This window comes from Uloborus diversus, chromosome 3 (genome assembly GCF_026930045.1).
Source record: "Uloborus diversus isolate 005 chromosome 3, Udiv.v.3.1, whole genome shotgun sequence".
Lineage (NCBI taxonomy): Eukaryota > Metazoa > Arthropoda > Arachnida > Araneae > Uloboridae > Uloborus > Uloborus diversus.
This window is the reverse complement of record NC_072733.1, coordinates 168,655,579-168,672,049: the sequence shown is the minus strand read 5'-3', so window position 1 is coordinate 168,672,049 and position 16,471 is coordinate 168,655,579. Positions and strand designations below refer to the sequence as shown.

The 16,471-nt window shown below is 30.5% G+C and overlaps 1 protein-coding gene across 1 annotated transcript in view; it reads right to left on the bottom strand.

Moving 5' to 3' along the window:
- Positions 1 to 16,471, bottom strand: part of LOC129219267 (uncharacterized) — a 132,542-nt gene that overhangs the window by 65,408 nt on the left and 50,663 nt on the right. Inside the window, 8 exon segments of the mRNA XM_054853597.1 lie at positions 580 to 711; positions 2,923 to 3,105; positions 3,650 to 3,781; positions 5,561 to 5,743; positions 6,099 to 6,230; positions 7,737 to 7,919; positions 9,705 to 9,842; positions 14,339 to 14,521. Of these exon segments, the coding sequence (XP_054709572.1) occupies positions 580 to 711; positions 2,923 to 3,105; positions 3,650 to 3,781; positions 5,561 to 5,743; positions 6,099 to 6,230; positions 7,737 to 7,919; positions 9,705 to 9,842; positions 14,339 to 14,521 (1,266 nt within the window).

Here is a 16,471-nt window from a genome sequence, read left to right as displayed (position 1 = left end):
TTATAAATACCTTGTTCTTCTTACTTTGATGACCTGTCATTCTTCTGAAAGGGCGATAAGTTCCAATCTTATCTTCTGTATGTTCCCTTTAAACTTTGAACTGGAATATCTCCTTGAGTTTTGGTCCCATTAATGTCAAGTTGTTTGTGTTAGTAATAGTTTTCAATGGAGATTATTTCTCAATGGGAATATTACTTAGGGAACCTAGGGCCCATACAAAAAGTTAAATTTTCTATTTTTGACTCATTTTTATTCTTGCTTCAAACTTTCAATATCTTAACTCTGCAGCTGATTTTGAACATTTTTGCAGTTTGAAGTATACATTTAGGGCTAACAGTTGTGAAAATAAAGGTCTTTCAGGTTATTCTTGCTTCAAACTTTCAATATCTTAACTCTACAGCTGATTTTGAACATTTTTGCAGTTTGAAGTATACATTTAGGGCTAACAGTTGTGAAAATAAAGGTCTTGCAGGTTAAAATCGAACATCCTGTATATTTGAATAGAAAAAAAAAGTTATTTTGACTGAAATTAAAAACTAAGGAAAACAATAAAACTCAGGAATGTCTTATCATACATACAAAAAAGAACTGCAAGGAGATTATGTTTGTTGATCATTATTTCCAAAAGCCGGTCAGTCACTTCTTCAATTTCATCAGATTCCATTTGTTTCACCAGATAATCAAGAACTTCTTCTTCATTTGTCAAATCGCCTGCAACAAATATCCTTAATAAATAAATAAAATTTACACAATAACAAAAGAATAGTTCAAAGAAAAAGCTTTTGTAAGAAAATCCAGTTTTTAAAAAATATCATGTTTAGGTTACAATTGAAGTTATAACATATTTTGTATACAGTCAATTCGCGATGACTCGAATCTAATGGGACCGACTAAAAACTTCAACTTATCGGAAGTTTGACTTACCGCTAGTTTTGACATTATTAAAAACCATCGAATATTTTAATTAATATATACATATAACAGACAAAATTACAGAACTTAAAAGTTTTAAGCACAATATGCACAATTTAATCAAAAATATTGAGAGAAAAAATTCAAAAGCATGGTTTTGATTTTGATACTGCTGGAACCTCTTGAATGGAGCTGATTCTACTTCAGGAAAGGTACACATTTTCATTTGTTTCAAATTAGGGTTCATGGATTCTACCGCTTTAGAAGTTTCTCTTTTTCTTTTAATATAACTGACAGAGTACTTGCTTAGACATCTTTAATAGAGCTCAGTCTGTCTCTCAGGAACTTATCAGCAAATGACTGAACTAAAAAATGAAGGTGAATGCAGCTTAACTTAGGTCAGCCTTTGAATAAAGGTACAATCAAATGACTTGACAGCTTAAAAGCAATTCGTAGTCCAGCAACATGTCAAAGTGTGAAAAGTACAGTACAACAAAAGAAAATAAGCTAACTCATTTCCGCATGTGTAACTCCTTTATCGCACATTGGCTTGGTGCTCGTCTTGCTTTAGAGGTCTATTGTGCAGGAATTGTAAGTGAAGGTGAATTAATTTTCCACTCATAGTCACTTGCTTCTTCCTTTTTTTTTTTTTTGTTCTTTCGAAATAAATTTGGAGTCGTCTTTGAAAAAACTTCCAGTTAAAGGAAGTTAACTTCGAAAATAATTAGCGAGGAATCAAAGACAAAGGGATCCGGACTTGATAAAAACTTTGAGTTATAGTAATAGAGTCGAGTTATTGGACTTTGAGTTAACGTGAATTGACTGTACTTAGATGATTCTTAAGGGACATGTAAAAAACATGATTAAACAAAAGATAAGAAAAACGTCTTCACACGCCTCACAGGCAGTCACTTTGATTTTCAAGAATTATAAATGCCGTATTATGCAGGTTGATCACCTGAAGTTGCTTTAATGCTTGCAAATCATTACTAAATATGTATTTTGTCCTTATCCTTATTCTTTGAAACAGTAATGTAGCTTACTTACTGTAACACTCATATTTTAACCACATCTAGTTTTAATTAAGACACCTCAGAAAATAAAACATTACACTTAATTTTAGGAAGTGAAGTAATTTTCTGATTATGGTTTCCAATTGGCTTAAATGTTAATTAAAATGTTAATGTAATTAAAAATATCAATTGAAGTTTTAAAATATTTTTTTCATACATTATCTAAGTAGTTCATTTAAAACATTTGAAAGTTTTTACTCTAAACAAAACAGCAATATTCTCTTTAAGTTTTGAAAGAAAACTTTGATTGATTTTTTGAGATTACTAAATATTTAAGGGAAATTATTCTTTAGAGCTGGAGCACTTTTCAGGCTTTCAACTACGAGGGCAAATCAAGAAATCTTTGAGCCTACTTTTTATTCACCAAAAACAGGTACATACAGGTATTTGCATATATACGTAGTTTACTACGTACCTTACATTATTTTTCCACATAGTCACAACACTGGTTCAGACATTTGTCCCAACGCAGCACTAAATTAGAGATCCCCTTGTGGTAGAATTCTTCCGGCTGCCTGTGGAATCCCCCTCAGACCGCGTCTTTGGCTTCTGTCCTACCAGAAACTTCTTCAGTGGACCGAAATCGTAAAAATCACAAGGGGCAAGGTCTGGATTGCAGGTGCATTTCCCTGTGAATTTCTATGGGCTTTTGTCCCTTGCTCCATACAAAATGAATAACACTTCGCTGCTCATAAGCAGTGGACGTCTAAAGAACAGCTGTCATCTTAAATGACTGATAGTAGCTCCGCTCATCAGAGCAAAAGGCAGATACGGCTGGTATGGTTCAAGGGATGGTCATTCCTGGGAATGTATATGTTTACTTTGTATTCACAGCCATATTTTAGCTGGAAAACAAAATATTTGCAAAAACTTTTTGATTTGCCCTCGTATTTATCAAAAAGTACATTTTAAATGCTTCATGCTTCACTAATATTACCTCTATATATGCTTGGGATTTCACCTTCAAAATAAACTAGAATTGGCAGCTCATCATCAATGCCATAGTACTTTGCTAGTTCGTCATCTGCAATTTTTACAAAAGGGAGATTTCTTTGATCAGCTTCATCATCGATATTCTCCAACTCTTTAATAACTTTAGCAGATTTTTCACTTTTATCGTCTGAAAATAAAAGTATATTAAAAGATCAATAATTTTTCATTTTTGGTAAGAGTATAACTTTTGATTGTACAACATAAATTGGATTAAAAATACAATTCCTCAACATATCCAAATTCCAACAAGCTTTCCAATGCTCCTTCTGAAAAATTAGAACATCTAAGATACTTTCAAAAAGTGTAAATCCTAAATAGAATTACAGTGCAAAATTTAGCAATGTGTAAAAAATTAACTTTTTAAAGGCTAAAAGAAAAAGCAATGATTGTATTGAATTTTAATATTTAAATAAGTTAGCAGCTAGAGGGTAAATCATGCTGATAATAAATTTTATTTAAGCAGTCATCTCTTTTCTAAATGGAAATAAAGTATATTTTTGAGTAAGAATTATGTCTGAAGATTTAATTTTTTTTTACAGGAAAACAAATATTGAATAAGAAATTCACTGCAAGGATCAAGCACTCATGTGGAGTTTTGGTAATAAAAAACTGTAGAAGACATTTTGATCTATTTAACCAGTAAATTTTCCGTTCATGAAAACTTGACTTACAAAATAGTACACTCAGGTATTCTGTGTTTTTAATCATTTGCTGCAATACAGGAGTTGACACATCCTCAATTTCTTCAGATGACATTTGCTCTAACAACCATCGCAAGACATTTTCTTCATTTGATAAATCACCTGAAAATAACAACTAAAATGTTAATCACGAGAAAGCATTATCAGACATCATTCCAGGTATTGATTTCACAACATGAGTTTTGTTAGGTACACACACACACACACACACACACACACACACACACACACACATACATATATATATATATATATATATATATATATATATATATATATATATATATATATATATATATATATATATATATATATAAGTTAACTCAAAAAATAAATAAATAAACTTCTCGAAGAGCGAGCTACTAACAAAGTTTTTATTTCACTCTAAAAAGTAAAAACACATGTGCTCTTTTCTTCATTTAAGATGCATTTTTGTGGAAAGAGTTAGCAGCTGCAAAACAACAAAAATTATCTTGAAACTCTTCAAGACACTTTTTATGTTCTTTCTGAAAAATTATTTGGAATAAATTAGAACTTCATTTTGTATTGAAATTTTAAGCATGCAAGAGAGTTTTATAGCAACTTACAGTGCTGTTCTTAAGACTCTGACTATTGCATTGCTATACATCTACAAACTTCTAATTGAGCTGTTTATAGCAAGCTTGTTACTTTACAGTAGTGTACTCAGTGCAGGTCTTAATAAAGGTATGAACAGAGAACAAAGGTCTGTCATTTCAAGGAAGAGCAGGAGGAACAAAACTCCAGGTTTGAACCATGCAATCTACTTTAATGTATGCATATGTATTTTATTTTTTAAACATAATGTGTGCTGAATATATAACCCTTGTCCTTTTTTTCAAAAACATATGGAGATCTGTCTGACTGAGATATATGGTGCAGAAGAGTAAATTAAATCAAAAATTTAAAGTAAACAAACATATGGATAAATAGAATGACAGATCTTGCTATAAAAAGAACACATAATGTCAAAACATTTGAAGTTTTATGTTTGGACATACAAAACTGAGCCTTTTTTGATTTATATAATATCCAACAAACATTTTCCATCCAAAGTCACTAAATAATTAAAAATATAACAAAAAGGCAATTGGTTGAAACATTACACTTTTTAAGGGAAATAAAGCAACAAATCTGTTTCCTAGGGTATGAAAAAGTTAATAGGCTTGAATAATGTAACTTGAAAGTCATGCATAAAGCAACTTTTCTGAATTTGAAAATTTACAGACTAATGTCAGCCTCTGTTAATGTGTTAGTTTCTGAGCTTTTGTTAATTTCAGCAATTTTAGCCAAGCATCTGCTTTTACCCCCCAAAATGATACTTTTTTTGCAGTTTAAAATATGTATAATCTAGGGAATAAAAGCATATTTTAAATGTTTTATTTGAAAAAGATAATGATGAGCACAAGAAAATCTGTTTATACTAGGTTATCTCCCAACCTGTTATGTTCATCAAAAAAAAAAAACAAGTTCTTATTCTACACCACGAAGGGTTTCAAAGCACTTTAATTTACAATCTTGCACACAAATGATTGGGCACTTTCAACTATACTGGTGTATGTTTAGTGTTGATGTATTAGGTTGTCTAATATGATAGTTCTACCATTCCAGGTACCACATAATGGTTAATTTTCAGCAACTGATTTCAAAGGTGAAATCAGAAATAATTATATCAAATAACTGCCTACTACATTATACCCCCACACTGGAATCACTGGTTCATGAAATACATTGTTTAGGTTTGATTGATGGATTTCAAAGACTTATTTTTGTACAAATAATCTTAAGTGATATTTATTTGTTACAACAGGATCAAACAAGAGAAAATGAAAGCATTATCAAGAGATTTAATTTGATACACACCATCATAAAACTTTGGAACTTGCTTCTTATAAAATGCTAGTGCAGGTGGATGTTTTATGCCATATAATGATTCCAACTGGCTGTCATCAATTTTTACAAAAGGGACATTGTTCCGATCACAATCATCATCAATTCCTTCTAAGTCTTCTAAGATGGCTTTACTAGTATTGCTACCACTATCATCTACAGAAAATAAATGTCAAATCATCCTTAAAATCTTCATTAATAGTGTATATAAGCAGTGCTGTAGATGGAAAAAATAATTGGGTGAACTTCAGTTGGCTGAGGTTTGAGGTCTTTTGGTGAGCCCTCCTCCTCCCAACTCACCAAAAGAAAAGGTGGTTTTAAAACAATTAACTTTTCATTTGCAATAGTTTTGTAATTTAAATAAACAAAAAAACAAAGCAAATATTTTAGGGAACAGGGTCTTTCTGCATTTTGCCCCCAACTGCAGCACTGTATATAGGTATAAAGTGATTAACTCTGACAATTTTATGATACATTTGATGCAATTAGACAAAATCATATAAATACTTACAAAATAGTACTGCTAAACAGTCAGATGTTTTAATCATCTGCGCTAGAACTTTATTTGTCACATCTTCGATTTCATCTGATTCCTTTTGATGAATTAAATACTGCAAAACCTGTTCTTCATTATGCAAATCCCCTAGAAAAAAGTCACAATTAGTTTTATAACATCATGTAGACAGATTCCAATTGAAGCCAAAATAAAACGCATATTTTCAAACAATATTAGGTACAGTCCAGGGGAGAGAAAAACAAAGAACATTCAAAATTACTCTCACTATGCACACTAGAAAAACAAACAAGATTGCAGTCACCATAGATTAAAGTCTTCCTGTAAGTTATTGAAATAAAACTAATAAGCAGCAGTAAACATATTAAAATGAATACTAACATTGATTTCGGAATAGGATTTCCAATTTTTGACAACAAAAGTGACTTTAGTGCTAGAATCAGTTTAAGTACTGAATTCAATTGTATTCTGACCATTAGAACAGCATATTCATGAAATTTTTACCATTATTGTTTAGATTTAGATTAAAAAAGAAATGATAAGGTGTTTTCTAAAGAAAAAATACTATTCATCATAAAATGAAAGTTTTAAGCAACTCCTTAAAAAAGAATGCTTTTGTTCAAATTTCTTACTTAACTAAAAATACAGAATTTTATGTGTTCAATCATGTTATAAGACCTTTAAAAGAGCAGCAAAATGTATTTGTAAGCATAGGCCGCCTGTACGAGGGGACAAAGGGGGGCAGCTGTCCCCTTACTTTCAAAAGTAAAGGGACTTTGACTCCTTTCCTCCTTTTTACCTCCACTCTTCTGAGTTTAAAATTAAGAATCAATCGAAAAATAATAAAACTGATAGCTTCAGGTGTAAAAAGAAGGAAGAATTGACTTAATAAATAAATGTTTAATATTTTCCTCATGTAATTATTTCATATCAAATTAAAAAGGAGCTTTGAGTTGGAAGGAGGGAGTTCACTGTAACCATTTGTCCATATTTTTTGTGGTTGCATCTGGATTTTTTTTGGAGATGGTCATTTAATCAATAACAATACTAAAATTCCAATAAAGAAAAAAAACTTTAGAGGTACTCACTGCCTTTTACCCTCCACTTTTTGGTGCATCAGTTTGCTATGTTTGCAGGCATGGCAAGAAGCTATTGAATATTTTTTAAGCAAAAAAGTTTGAATTTCCACTTAAAAGCTACTCAAGATTAATGTTCCTTGAAATATAACATAGTTTCAGGTTAAATTTTTTTCAAATATAACTCACAGTGCATAACAAAAATTAAATTGATATTTTGAACCAGGTAAAAATTGTTCTTATTGTTGGGTTGGTTCCTAGTTTTATATTACAAAAAAAAAAAAAAAAAAAAGAATAAAAGGAAAGAAAAACAAAGTCACATAACTATGAGAGTAAAGACATTATTTACAAAAATATCAAAAAACATTTCAACAATATATGGTGAATTTTCTTAGTTTCATATAAAGTAATAGCTAAACAAAGTAACATGAAAATTGGTACACAAATTTGAATGCTGATTATGATTCCATGATAAAAAAGAGGGGTTGGTATTTGAAATTTCAAAGTTGATACTCATTTTAAACTGAAGACCTTAACAAAATGAAAGAAAATTTCAAACCTTGGAAAAAATTAGGTATCTTCTTCTCAAAGTAAACTAAAGCTGGAAGTTCAACTATTCCATATTCACTAGCAGCTTCCAAATCTGAAATTTTTACAAATGGTATTCCATTTTTGCTCGTGTCATCATCAATGGCTTCCAACTCCAGAAGTACCTCTTGGCATTTTTCATCATTTTTGTCATCTACAAAAAATTAAAACTTGCACTATAAGGTTTCAACAATAATAAAAGTATTCATATGATTAATATTTATAGTGAGGACTGGAACTTATACTGAACATATATGCTATATATTGCAGCGCCTCTTGTAGAAGTTGGTTTGCAGCGCCAGCAGAGTACAACTCAACTCGACTCGCCAGTGCCGGTGTTGACGGTTTAAAAAGTCTGCACATGGCAGTCGGCAGCTAGTCATTTTTCTTTTGACTTGTCATGCTGTGGTTTTACCTTAGAATGTCTTTTACTTGTTTTTAGTTCTTTACAATGCTCGTACTTGTTTAGTGTTTTAAGGATATTAAATTGGTTTTTGTTAAACAAATGCTATATACTCCTTTTTCAGGCTCTGAATCTATATTTGCGACCAATGCAGCATATTTCGTTCTGTCAGCAGTAATTTCACTTAGAGTAAATGCGTTGTCCCACTGAGCTATCCAAAGTCTAATATTAGACTTCCATAGTGGCAGAAGTCGCAGAGCAATACGGGAGACCTGCACAGACTCGCCGTCCGCTTCTTGCATATTTCAGTCCAAATTCGAAAATAAAACAGCTAGCAAACTTAATGCCAGGCAAAGAGGAAGCACAGTAGCTTCAAAACAATAATTAGCGGGCACATGGCTTCAATGATGGCAAAGTTCAGACACGCACTTCCAAAGCAACCTCATTCACCAATCCGGGTCACCAAATGCAGAGTCAGAAAAAGAAGTATATAGCACTCGTTTAACAAGAACCAATTTAATATCTCTAAAACACTAAACAAGTACGAGCATTGTAAAGAACTAAAAACAGGTAAAAGACATTCAAAGGTAAAACTACCGCAGCATGACAAGTCAAGAGAAAAATGACTAGCTGCCAATTGCTGCGTGCAGGCTTTTCAAACCGTCAACATCGGCACTGGGGAGTCGAGTTGAGTTGTACTCTGCTGGCGCTGCAAACCAACTTCTACAAGAGGTGCTGCAATATAATTGCATAAAGAATGTTAATCACAGACAGTAAAATTCTGTAAAAATGAGGGTAAAGTAGATTATATCAAAAGTAAAAAAGGGTATCATAAATAACAACTATATTTTCATTCTCAATTTAACTTTAAAATTTGTCTCAACAAACTTTAAAATTGGTCGTGTACATCTTCAGTTTAAGCATTTTCAGAATGGTTGTTTTGAACAGAAGTGCTATATTAGGGAACATTAATAAAGAGCTTAACTATTTACTTTTTTTTTTTCAGAGAATCTTTTTCAGATTTGGAGAAATTATGTAATTTTTTTGGATACTAAAACTGAAAACAGGATTTGCTGCTATGATGAATCTTCAATTCAATATAGTCAATTTTCAAAGTTTCTCACAATACACAGTAGGAAAAAAAATTTTTAATTTTTGATTTCACCCATAACTTCTTTCCCATCACCTCAGTAAATGTTTTCATGCATAAAAAAATTTTAAATCAAAATTTACAATGCTTTGAAAACATAATAATTATGAGTCTTTGGTGAACACGCTTTGCAAAGTGTTCATAACATTGTAAATATTAATTATTTCAATATTATTATTTTTATTCTTTAATCTTTTAAGCTTAATTTCAATTCAATTGTCTTATGTTTAGACTTATGCCTTCTTTCACTGAAATTTGTTACTGGGATATATTTTGGCACTTTTAAAGTTGATATTAGGATTAATATTAAAGTTGTATTTTGTAGGTAACTATGATCAGCATTATATGATCAATAAATACATGTGAAAATGGAAATATGTACTTACAAAACAAGACAGCTAAGAAAGTAGAGTTTTCTATGAGTGTTGATAAGATGTTACTTGAAATATCTTCGATTATGTCTGCATCTAGATCTTTATGTGCTTCGAGCCAGTTGAGCACAAGTTTTTCATCATGAAGGTTGCCTAATATATGAACATACTTAATTTTAATGCAGAACAACAAAAGAATACCATCATGCTGGTTAGGTACAAGTTTTTCAAAATAAAGGTAGCGTAGGGTATAAAAATATTTTATTTCAACGGAAAATAACTAAAGAGCATTTAGCTTCAAATCAGTAAAATGCAAGCTTTTCTTCATGAATGTTACTTAAAGTATGACCACATATGTGTTTTACAGAGAATAACAAAATATTTTATTTTAGTTTCTAATTTTATACACAGTGAAAACAAAAAAATTTTCTTACTATATTTTATCAAATTCCCTTAGCTTGAATACTGTATTTGTTAGGAATTCATAAAATTGTTTAAAATAAGGAGTTATTTCAGAAAGATCACTTATGCAAAACTCTAACTCACAGTATTTAGAAATACGAAAAGGAACAAAAGCTTAAAAATTTATATATCAATTCGTTGTCAATGCAAAATTTCTCATTCAATTCTAATTTTACTTGTGGATTGCATTGCTAAAAACATCAATTATTTTTGCTTCAAAAAATTGCATAATATTTTTTTTGAAAATCAAGATAAACATTTTTTCATTAAAGAGAGTAAAACTATTGAAAGATGCATAGATATGATAAATTCTGCTGTGGGAAGGTAAGAGCACAGCATCTGTGCAAAAAATTTTCATTTCTTCTTTTTTTTGTGCATTTTTGTCATCTATTGCATTTAACCTGTTTTGTACAAGCTTGCTTATTTTTTTTTCACTGAAAATAAAGCATGAAAAAAAGGTCACATTCTAGCATTTCCCTATTCTTAGCATGGAATCCAAAATATGTTTCTGAAGATATTGAGCTTTACCTTTACACACCAGAATCATAATTCCTATTTCGGGACAAATCATGCAATTAAATACTTTATTTAAAAAAAAATCAAAGAACTGTCTTAACCCCTAGTTTTGATGGATTCCTTTGTATGGTTTGCATTGCCTGTTGACCAAATAATTAACAACGTTGAACATGTACATACTGCATTCCGCTTGGAACTTTTAAGACAAATATAAAGTAATTTCAAACATACCAAAAATTACCTTTAAACATAATCTAGCCACTTATGGAACATATTTCATGAGAAATTACTAGAAATCAGTCATTTATTTTTTGATTTTCTTTTTCAAAAACCAAAAATCATTTTTTTTTCATGAATTCAAAGCTTATTAATTTCCACATTAAGCTCAAAGGTATAAGTAGTAGTAATTGAAACAGTTTTTAGAATATTGAATGAAGTTCCAAAACGGAACTCATTTATATAACTACTTCTAAAAATGATATGAGGAAAATTATTTCTTACAATATAATTAGCACTCTAAGCCAGAATTATGAATTAACATCTTGTTGATGAAATTATCCACTTTATAACAGCATCATTTAAGTTAACAGTTCTTATTTATAAAGTCTCAAAAGTATTGTTAACAAATTTAAAAGCAAAATATATTCATTGAGTTTCCGATAAATGGAGTAACGTCTACATTGACGATAAAACTGATATTGCTGTGACCCATGAATACGGTGCAATCATCAAGTGTTATCTGAGTGAAATTTATGAGCCAGTTGGTATTTACAAGGCAGTGTTGGAAGGTTATGAACAATCACCACAAGGTCTGCCAGTGTTTTGTGTTCATTTAAAATTAATAAGGTTTTAGATCTAAAAATAAAGAACTTTTGCGCATTTTGAAGAGAAAAGGAAAATTCTGTCCATTACTCATCCTTTCCATATCTTATCTGTTACTGTGTACCATCAGAATATTTGGTGTCCTTTACTGGCGGTTGGACCTTTATTTTCGAAATTGAGCAAATAAAAATAGAATTAACTACTTCAGAGGATAAAGAAGCAACTAAACTTTGGATGAGATGTAGTTGCATGAGAGAAAAATAGTTTTAGAAGTCTAAACACATTAAAAGGCTTGGAAAATCTAGTTAACCTAAGAGAGATGCATTAAGCATGTCTGTTACTGGTGTCGTTACTATGTATCTTCATTTATACAATTCATGTTGAAAATGTGAATTACTTTCATTTTGAATAACTAACTTCAATATTCAAAGCAAACTCTGGTGGACTAACAATATTAATCAATTGAAAGTTGAAACATGAAGTGCCAACAAAACAAAAAAATAAAATAAATAAAAATAATAAATTTCAAAAAATGAATGAACAGAATAAATTTATGGAATTAAGTTGCTGTATTTGAGTGAAACACTAACCTCTTTATAAGAACATCCTTTAAGTTATGAGTTCTTGTTTATGAAGTCTCAAAAATATTGGTGACAAATTTAAATGCAAAATATATTCATTGGACTTCCAGTAAATACAGTAAAACCTCTCCTAACGAGCACCTCTCAAATATGGACACCCCTTTTATGCAAACAGTATTTAATTCCCTGACAGTAAGGCATTAAATGTAATGCATTAGAAACCTCTGTAGTACAAACACCCTCAAATACGGACACAGACACTATTCTGGATGCCATTTACATGAATAATTCTTTTTTTTTTGCAAACAAATAATTTCAGCAATAAAAAATAAGTTTCGAGAAAAAAATAATTCAACATTGAAACGTTTGCTGAATTTATTAAGTTGATAGGAGCCACTTGTTTTACAGAGCTCTGCTGGATAAGACTCAGTCTTAATGGATAGAAAGCTGCTCTAGTGAGAATTTTTCTAAAATGGGTTAAGTTTTTTTATTATTATTATTATTATTATTATTTTTTTATTGAGCAGCGTGAATAGCACGAAATTGAAACCTGTTGTCATTTGAAAAGAAACCAGACTCTAGTGCTTTAAAAGTCTGGATTTGAAGCATTCACCAGTTGACTGGTATCCAAATTAAAGAGCCATGTTGACAATCAGCCAAACAGTATTATGTCAGATTGGCTTGTGATTTTGGATAACAATTTTGCTGCAGAAAAGAGGCATGTTGTTTTCTTTATAGACCAATGCAACTTCCCATTTTAGATACATTCATTTAGACAATACAGACATCATCTTCTTATTATCAAACATAACTTCAACATTTCAACCCCTAAACCATAGATGCTGAAATAATGTCTTTAAATTTTATCAGATTGCTAAATTTGAAGCATTTGAACAATGAGACGTAAAACGCTAAAACTAGTAGATAAATAGCTGAAAACTGTTGATGCTTTGGATGTGATCAGCTGTGTAAAGTACTCTTGGAGGAGAGTGAAACTGAAACAATAGCAAGTTGATTTCATTGTGTAAGATTCAAAAAAAGGATTTGTCCGCATGGAATTTTTTGACAGTGACGACTCTGAACTTTTGCATTTGCTAGTGCATCAAGAACTGTTCAGAAACGCAACTTGATGAAAGGTAACTTGATAAAAAAAAGCATTGATTGTTAAATATAAAAAAACTAGTAAGCCAAAAAGTTATGGAGACGTTAAAGTGCGTTCTGTAAAGGTATCTATGTTGAGAGTAAAAAATAAATAATGTAATGTAAATAAATAAAATTGTAAAATCCCTCTCCTGCGGATATTCCTTTGTTAGGGACAAAAAATTTTGCCCTGTTAGTATCCACCCTAGAGGGGTTTTACTGTATATCCTCATTTAACATTAAAAATGAATTACTTTCATTTTAAGTAACGCCTTCGCTTTCAACATTCTAAGCAAACTCAATAGACTTACAATATTAATTAATTTAAAGTAGAAACACAAATTGTCTACAAATGAATAAATAAATAAATAAAATAAAAATAATAAATTCAAAAAAATGATTGAGCAGGATCAAGTCATGAAATCAAGTTGCTGCATTTGAGTGAAACAGTAACAAAATAGCTGAGCAGAGAAAAATGCAGAAGAAATCAAATTGCAGTTTCTTAAAATAATAATGGTGGTTTTGGCATATTTCCTTTTCAAAAAGTTCCAAAAAAAAAAAAAAAACATTTAAAACGTTTAAAATGGTAAATGTAAGACATACAGTTTACATACCATATATATTTTTGAACTATATTAAGGCTGATTAATACTGCGAAAACATTATCCTTTGTTTTAAGTAAACTAGAAATTAATAGTTGACAAACAACTGCTGTATAATATCAGAAGCATTGAACTATGCCCTTTTCTTATACTTAGTACGAACAAGTACCACATATTTGAAAAATGGTTAAAAGCTACGACACAATTTTTGTGCACTAAACCATTAGTATGGTTACAGTATGCTCCAAATAATTTATTTTGAAGGAACTTACAATCCTACAAGAGAGAAACCTTTATACAGTGATAAAGTAAGGATGATAAGTAATCAATTACAAATTCAAGTGCATCACATATAGTTGTTTCAAGACATAATGTTCCTATGAAATGTAGACCCAGTACCAGCAAGTGACATATCATAATAGGAAAACGATTGAAAACTGTCACACATTTTTGTTTGAATTGAATCATCAATATTGTCACAATAGTGTAAGGAATTACATCATAGTCTGTTTTTGAAAAACCTTACCATCGTATAATAGAGGAACCTTTTTACGGTAATAAAGTAGTGCTGGTAAGTTTTCAATTCCAAATTCAAGTGCTAATACTTCATCACGTACTTTCACAAAGGCAATGTTACTTTTGTCAGCTTCATCATCAATTTCTTCAAGATCATGAAGAACACTTTCACATTCAGGACAATCATTTTTGTCTGTATAAAAAAAAACTACTTAAAAACAACATTCAGAAAAAGTAGTATATACATTAATAAATATTATTAGAGGACTTAAAAAAGAAAAGGAACTGAGGGCATTGTGCTGTTTTTTTTAAGTTAATAATAGTACATTAGTATTTGTAAAGGAATAAATTTTAGTACTTGGAGAATAAAGAAATATCCGGTCTTTAGGGTATAGACTAAACATTCCATAAATTTTTATGCGTTTAGTTTAGTGCAGTACTATACCAAACATGTTTACATGCATTAGCAATGCATTAGCAATATAGAGACAAAATTCAGCTAACACAAATTAAAGTAATAAAAACTTGTAAACTACAACAGACAAAGCAATTGCACATCCCTTCCACAGCTAAACAAATCAAATTAATAGATACTTTATGTATTTGAGTGCAATTACTTTTAATCTCTGCTTAGATGTGCCCTAAAGTAAAATTTATTTCAAACAGAAGGCTTTGAAACAAATAGACATCGAAAGAACTAATTTATCAGTACTCAACTTATAGGATTCATATCCATGGGTGCCTGCAGGAGGGGATTATGGTGCAAGTTGAGTTATCAAAATTCTAGAGGGGATTTTTTTTTTTTTTTTTTTGTAAACGAAATTTTTTGGAGGAAGCAAAAATATAAAAATTAATCCAATAAGAAATAGTAAGATGCAAGAAAAATACTTTTTTGATGCATTCCTTCCAAAATTTAGTAGCATTAAAAAAAAAGAAATTTTTCAATGAAGACAAGATGGTGTCAAATAATCTGCTGCAAAAAAATGGTCAGAAGGTTTAATTTCATTTTAATTTGTCATGAATTTTTCTGGAACTAGTACAGATCTGTACAATGAACATGTATGATAGCAATGAAAAAGAGGGAGTCAAAAATAGATAAAGTAAAATCTTTTTTAAATCTTTTTTTTTTTTCTTGTAAGAATCTTGACCATTATGCTCCAGCCTTTCATTTATTCATTAACGTGAAAAAAATCAATAAGAACTCATCTTAAAGTTTTAAAATAATATATTTTTTAACCATTGCCTGGCCAAAGATAATATATCTTCTTTAAAAACAAGTTTGAGCTTGTGTAGAATTTTTCATATCATTTTACTCCTATGCTTTGTATCATTTTTTAAAAGCCAGTTTTTTTTTTTTTTTCAAATTTACTGTTAGATGATTTTTTCCAAACTTTCAATAATGTTTGACTCCACTGATGGAAGTACAGCAGTTTGATCTTATATTATAACTATTTTTCACAAATCATTTTTACTTCCTTCTATATCTAACACGTAGAAGTGTAGTATTCATGACTATTCTCGAATTTGTGTGCTAATAGATGAATCATTTTGACTATTTCCGGAAATATCAAGTTTTGTGTATGAGTGTGTGACCAATATTTGGTGGTTACCAGTATGCCTGTTTAGGACTTCAATTTCGAAAAGCTTTCAGAAGAGCATTCCCTTATCATCATTAAAGACCTTCATAAATTTCCTTTTTAAGGCTCAATTTCAAAACAATTTCTGGGGAAGAGCCGTGAATTTCTTCAATCCTATTATTGAAAATCACCTATGGTAGAGTTTCTGGAAGCTCAATTTCAAAAAACTGCCTGTGAATGGCCTCTGAACCTCTCATCTCATTAATATTCCAAATTATCCCCTAAAACTGCCTTTTTAAAGATACAAGTTAAAAAAATGTCTTAAAATTCGTTTCTAGGGCTTAAATTCTGAAACATGTCCAGAGAAAGGCTTCCAAGAACTCCTTCCCTCCCCTCATAACATCATCGAAGGTCAGCTAAAATTGTGTTTTTATAGCATCAACTTCGATAAACTGCCAAAATATGGCAGCCAATTGCTTTTTTAGTACATAAAAGCTCAAAAAATCCTTCCCTCCCTTAACACGATTGAACATTGAAGAGAATCTACAACTGCGTTTTTGAAGTTT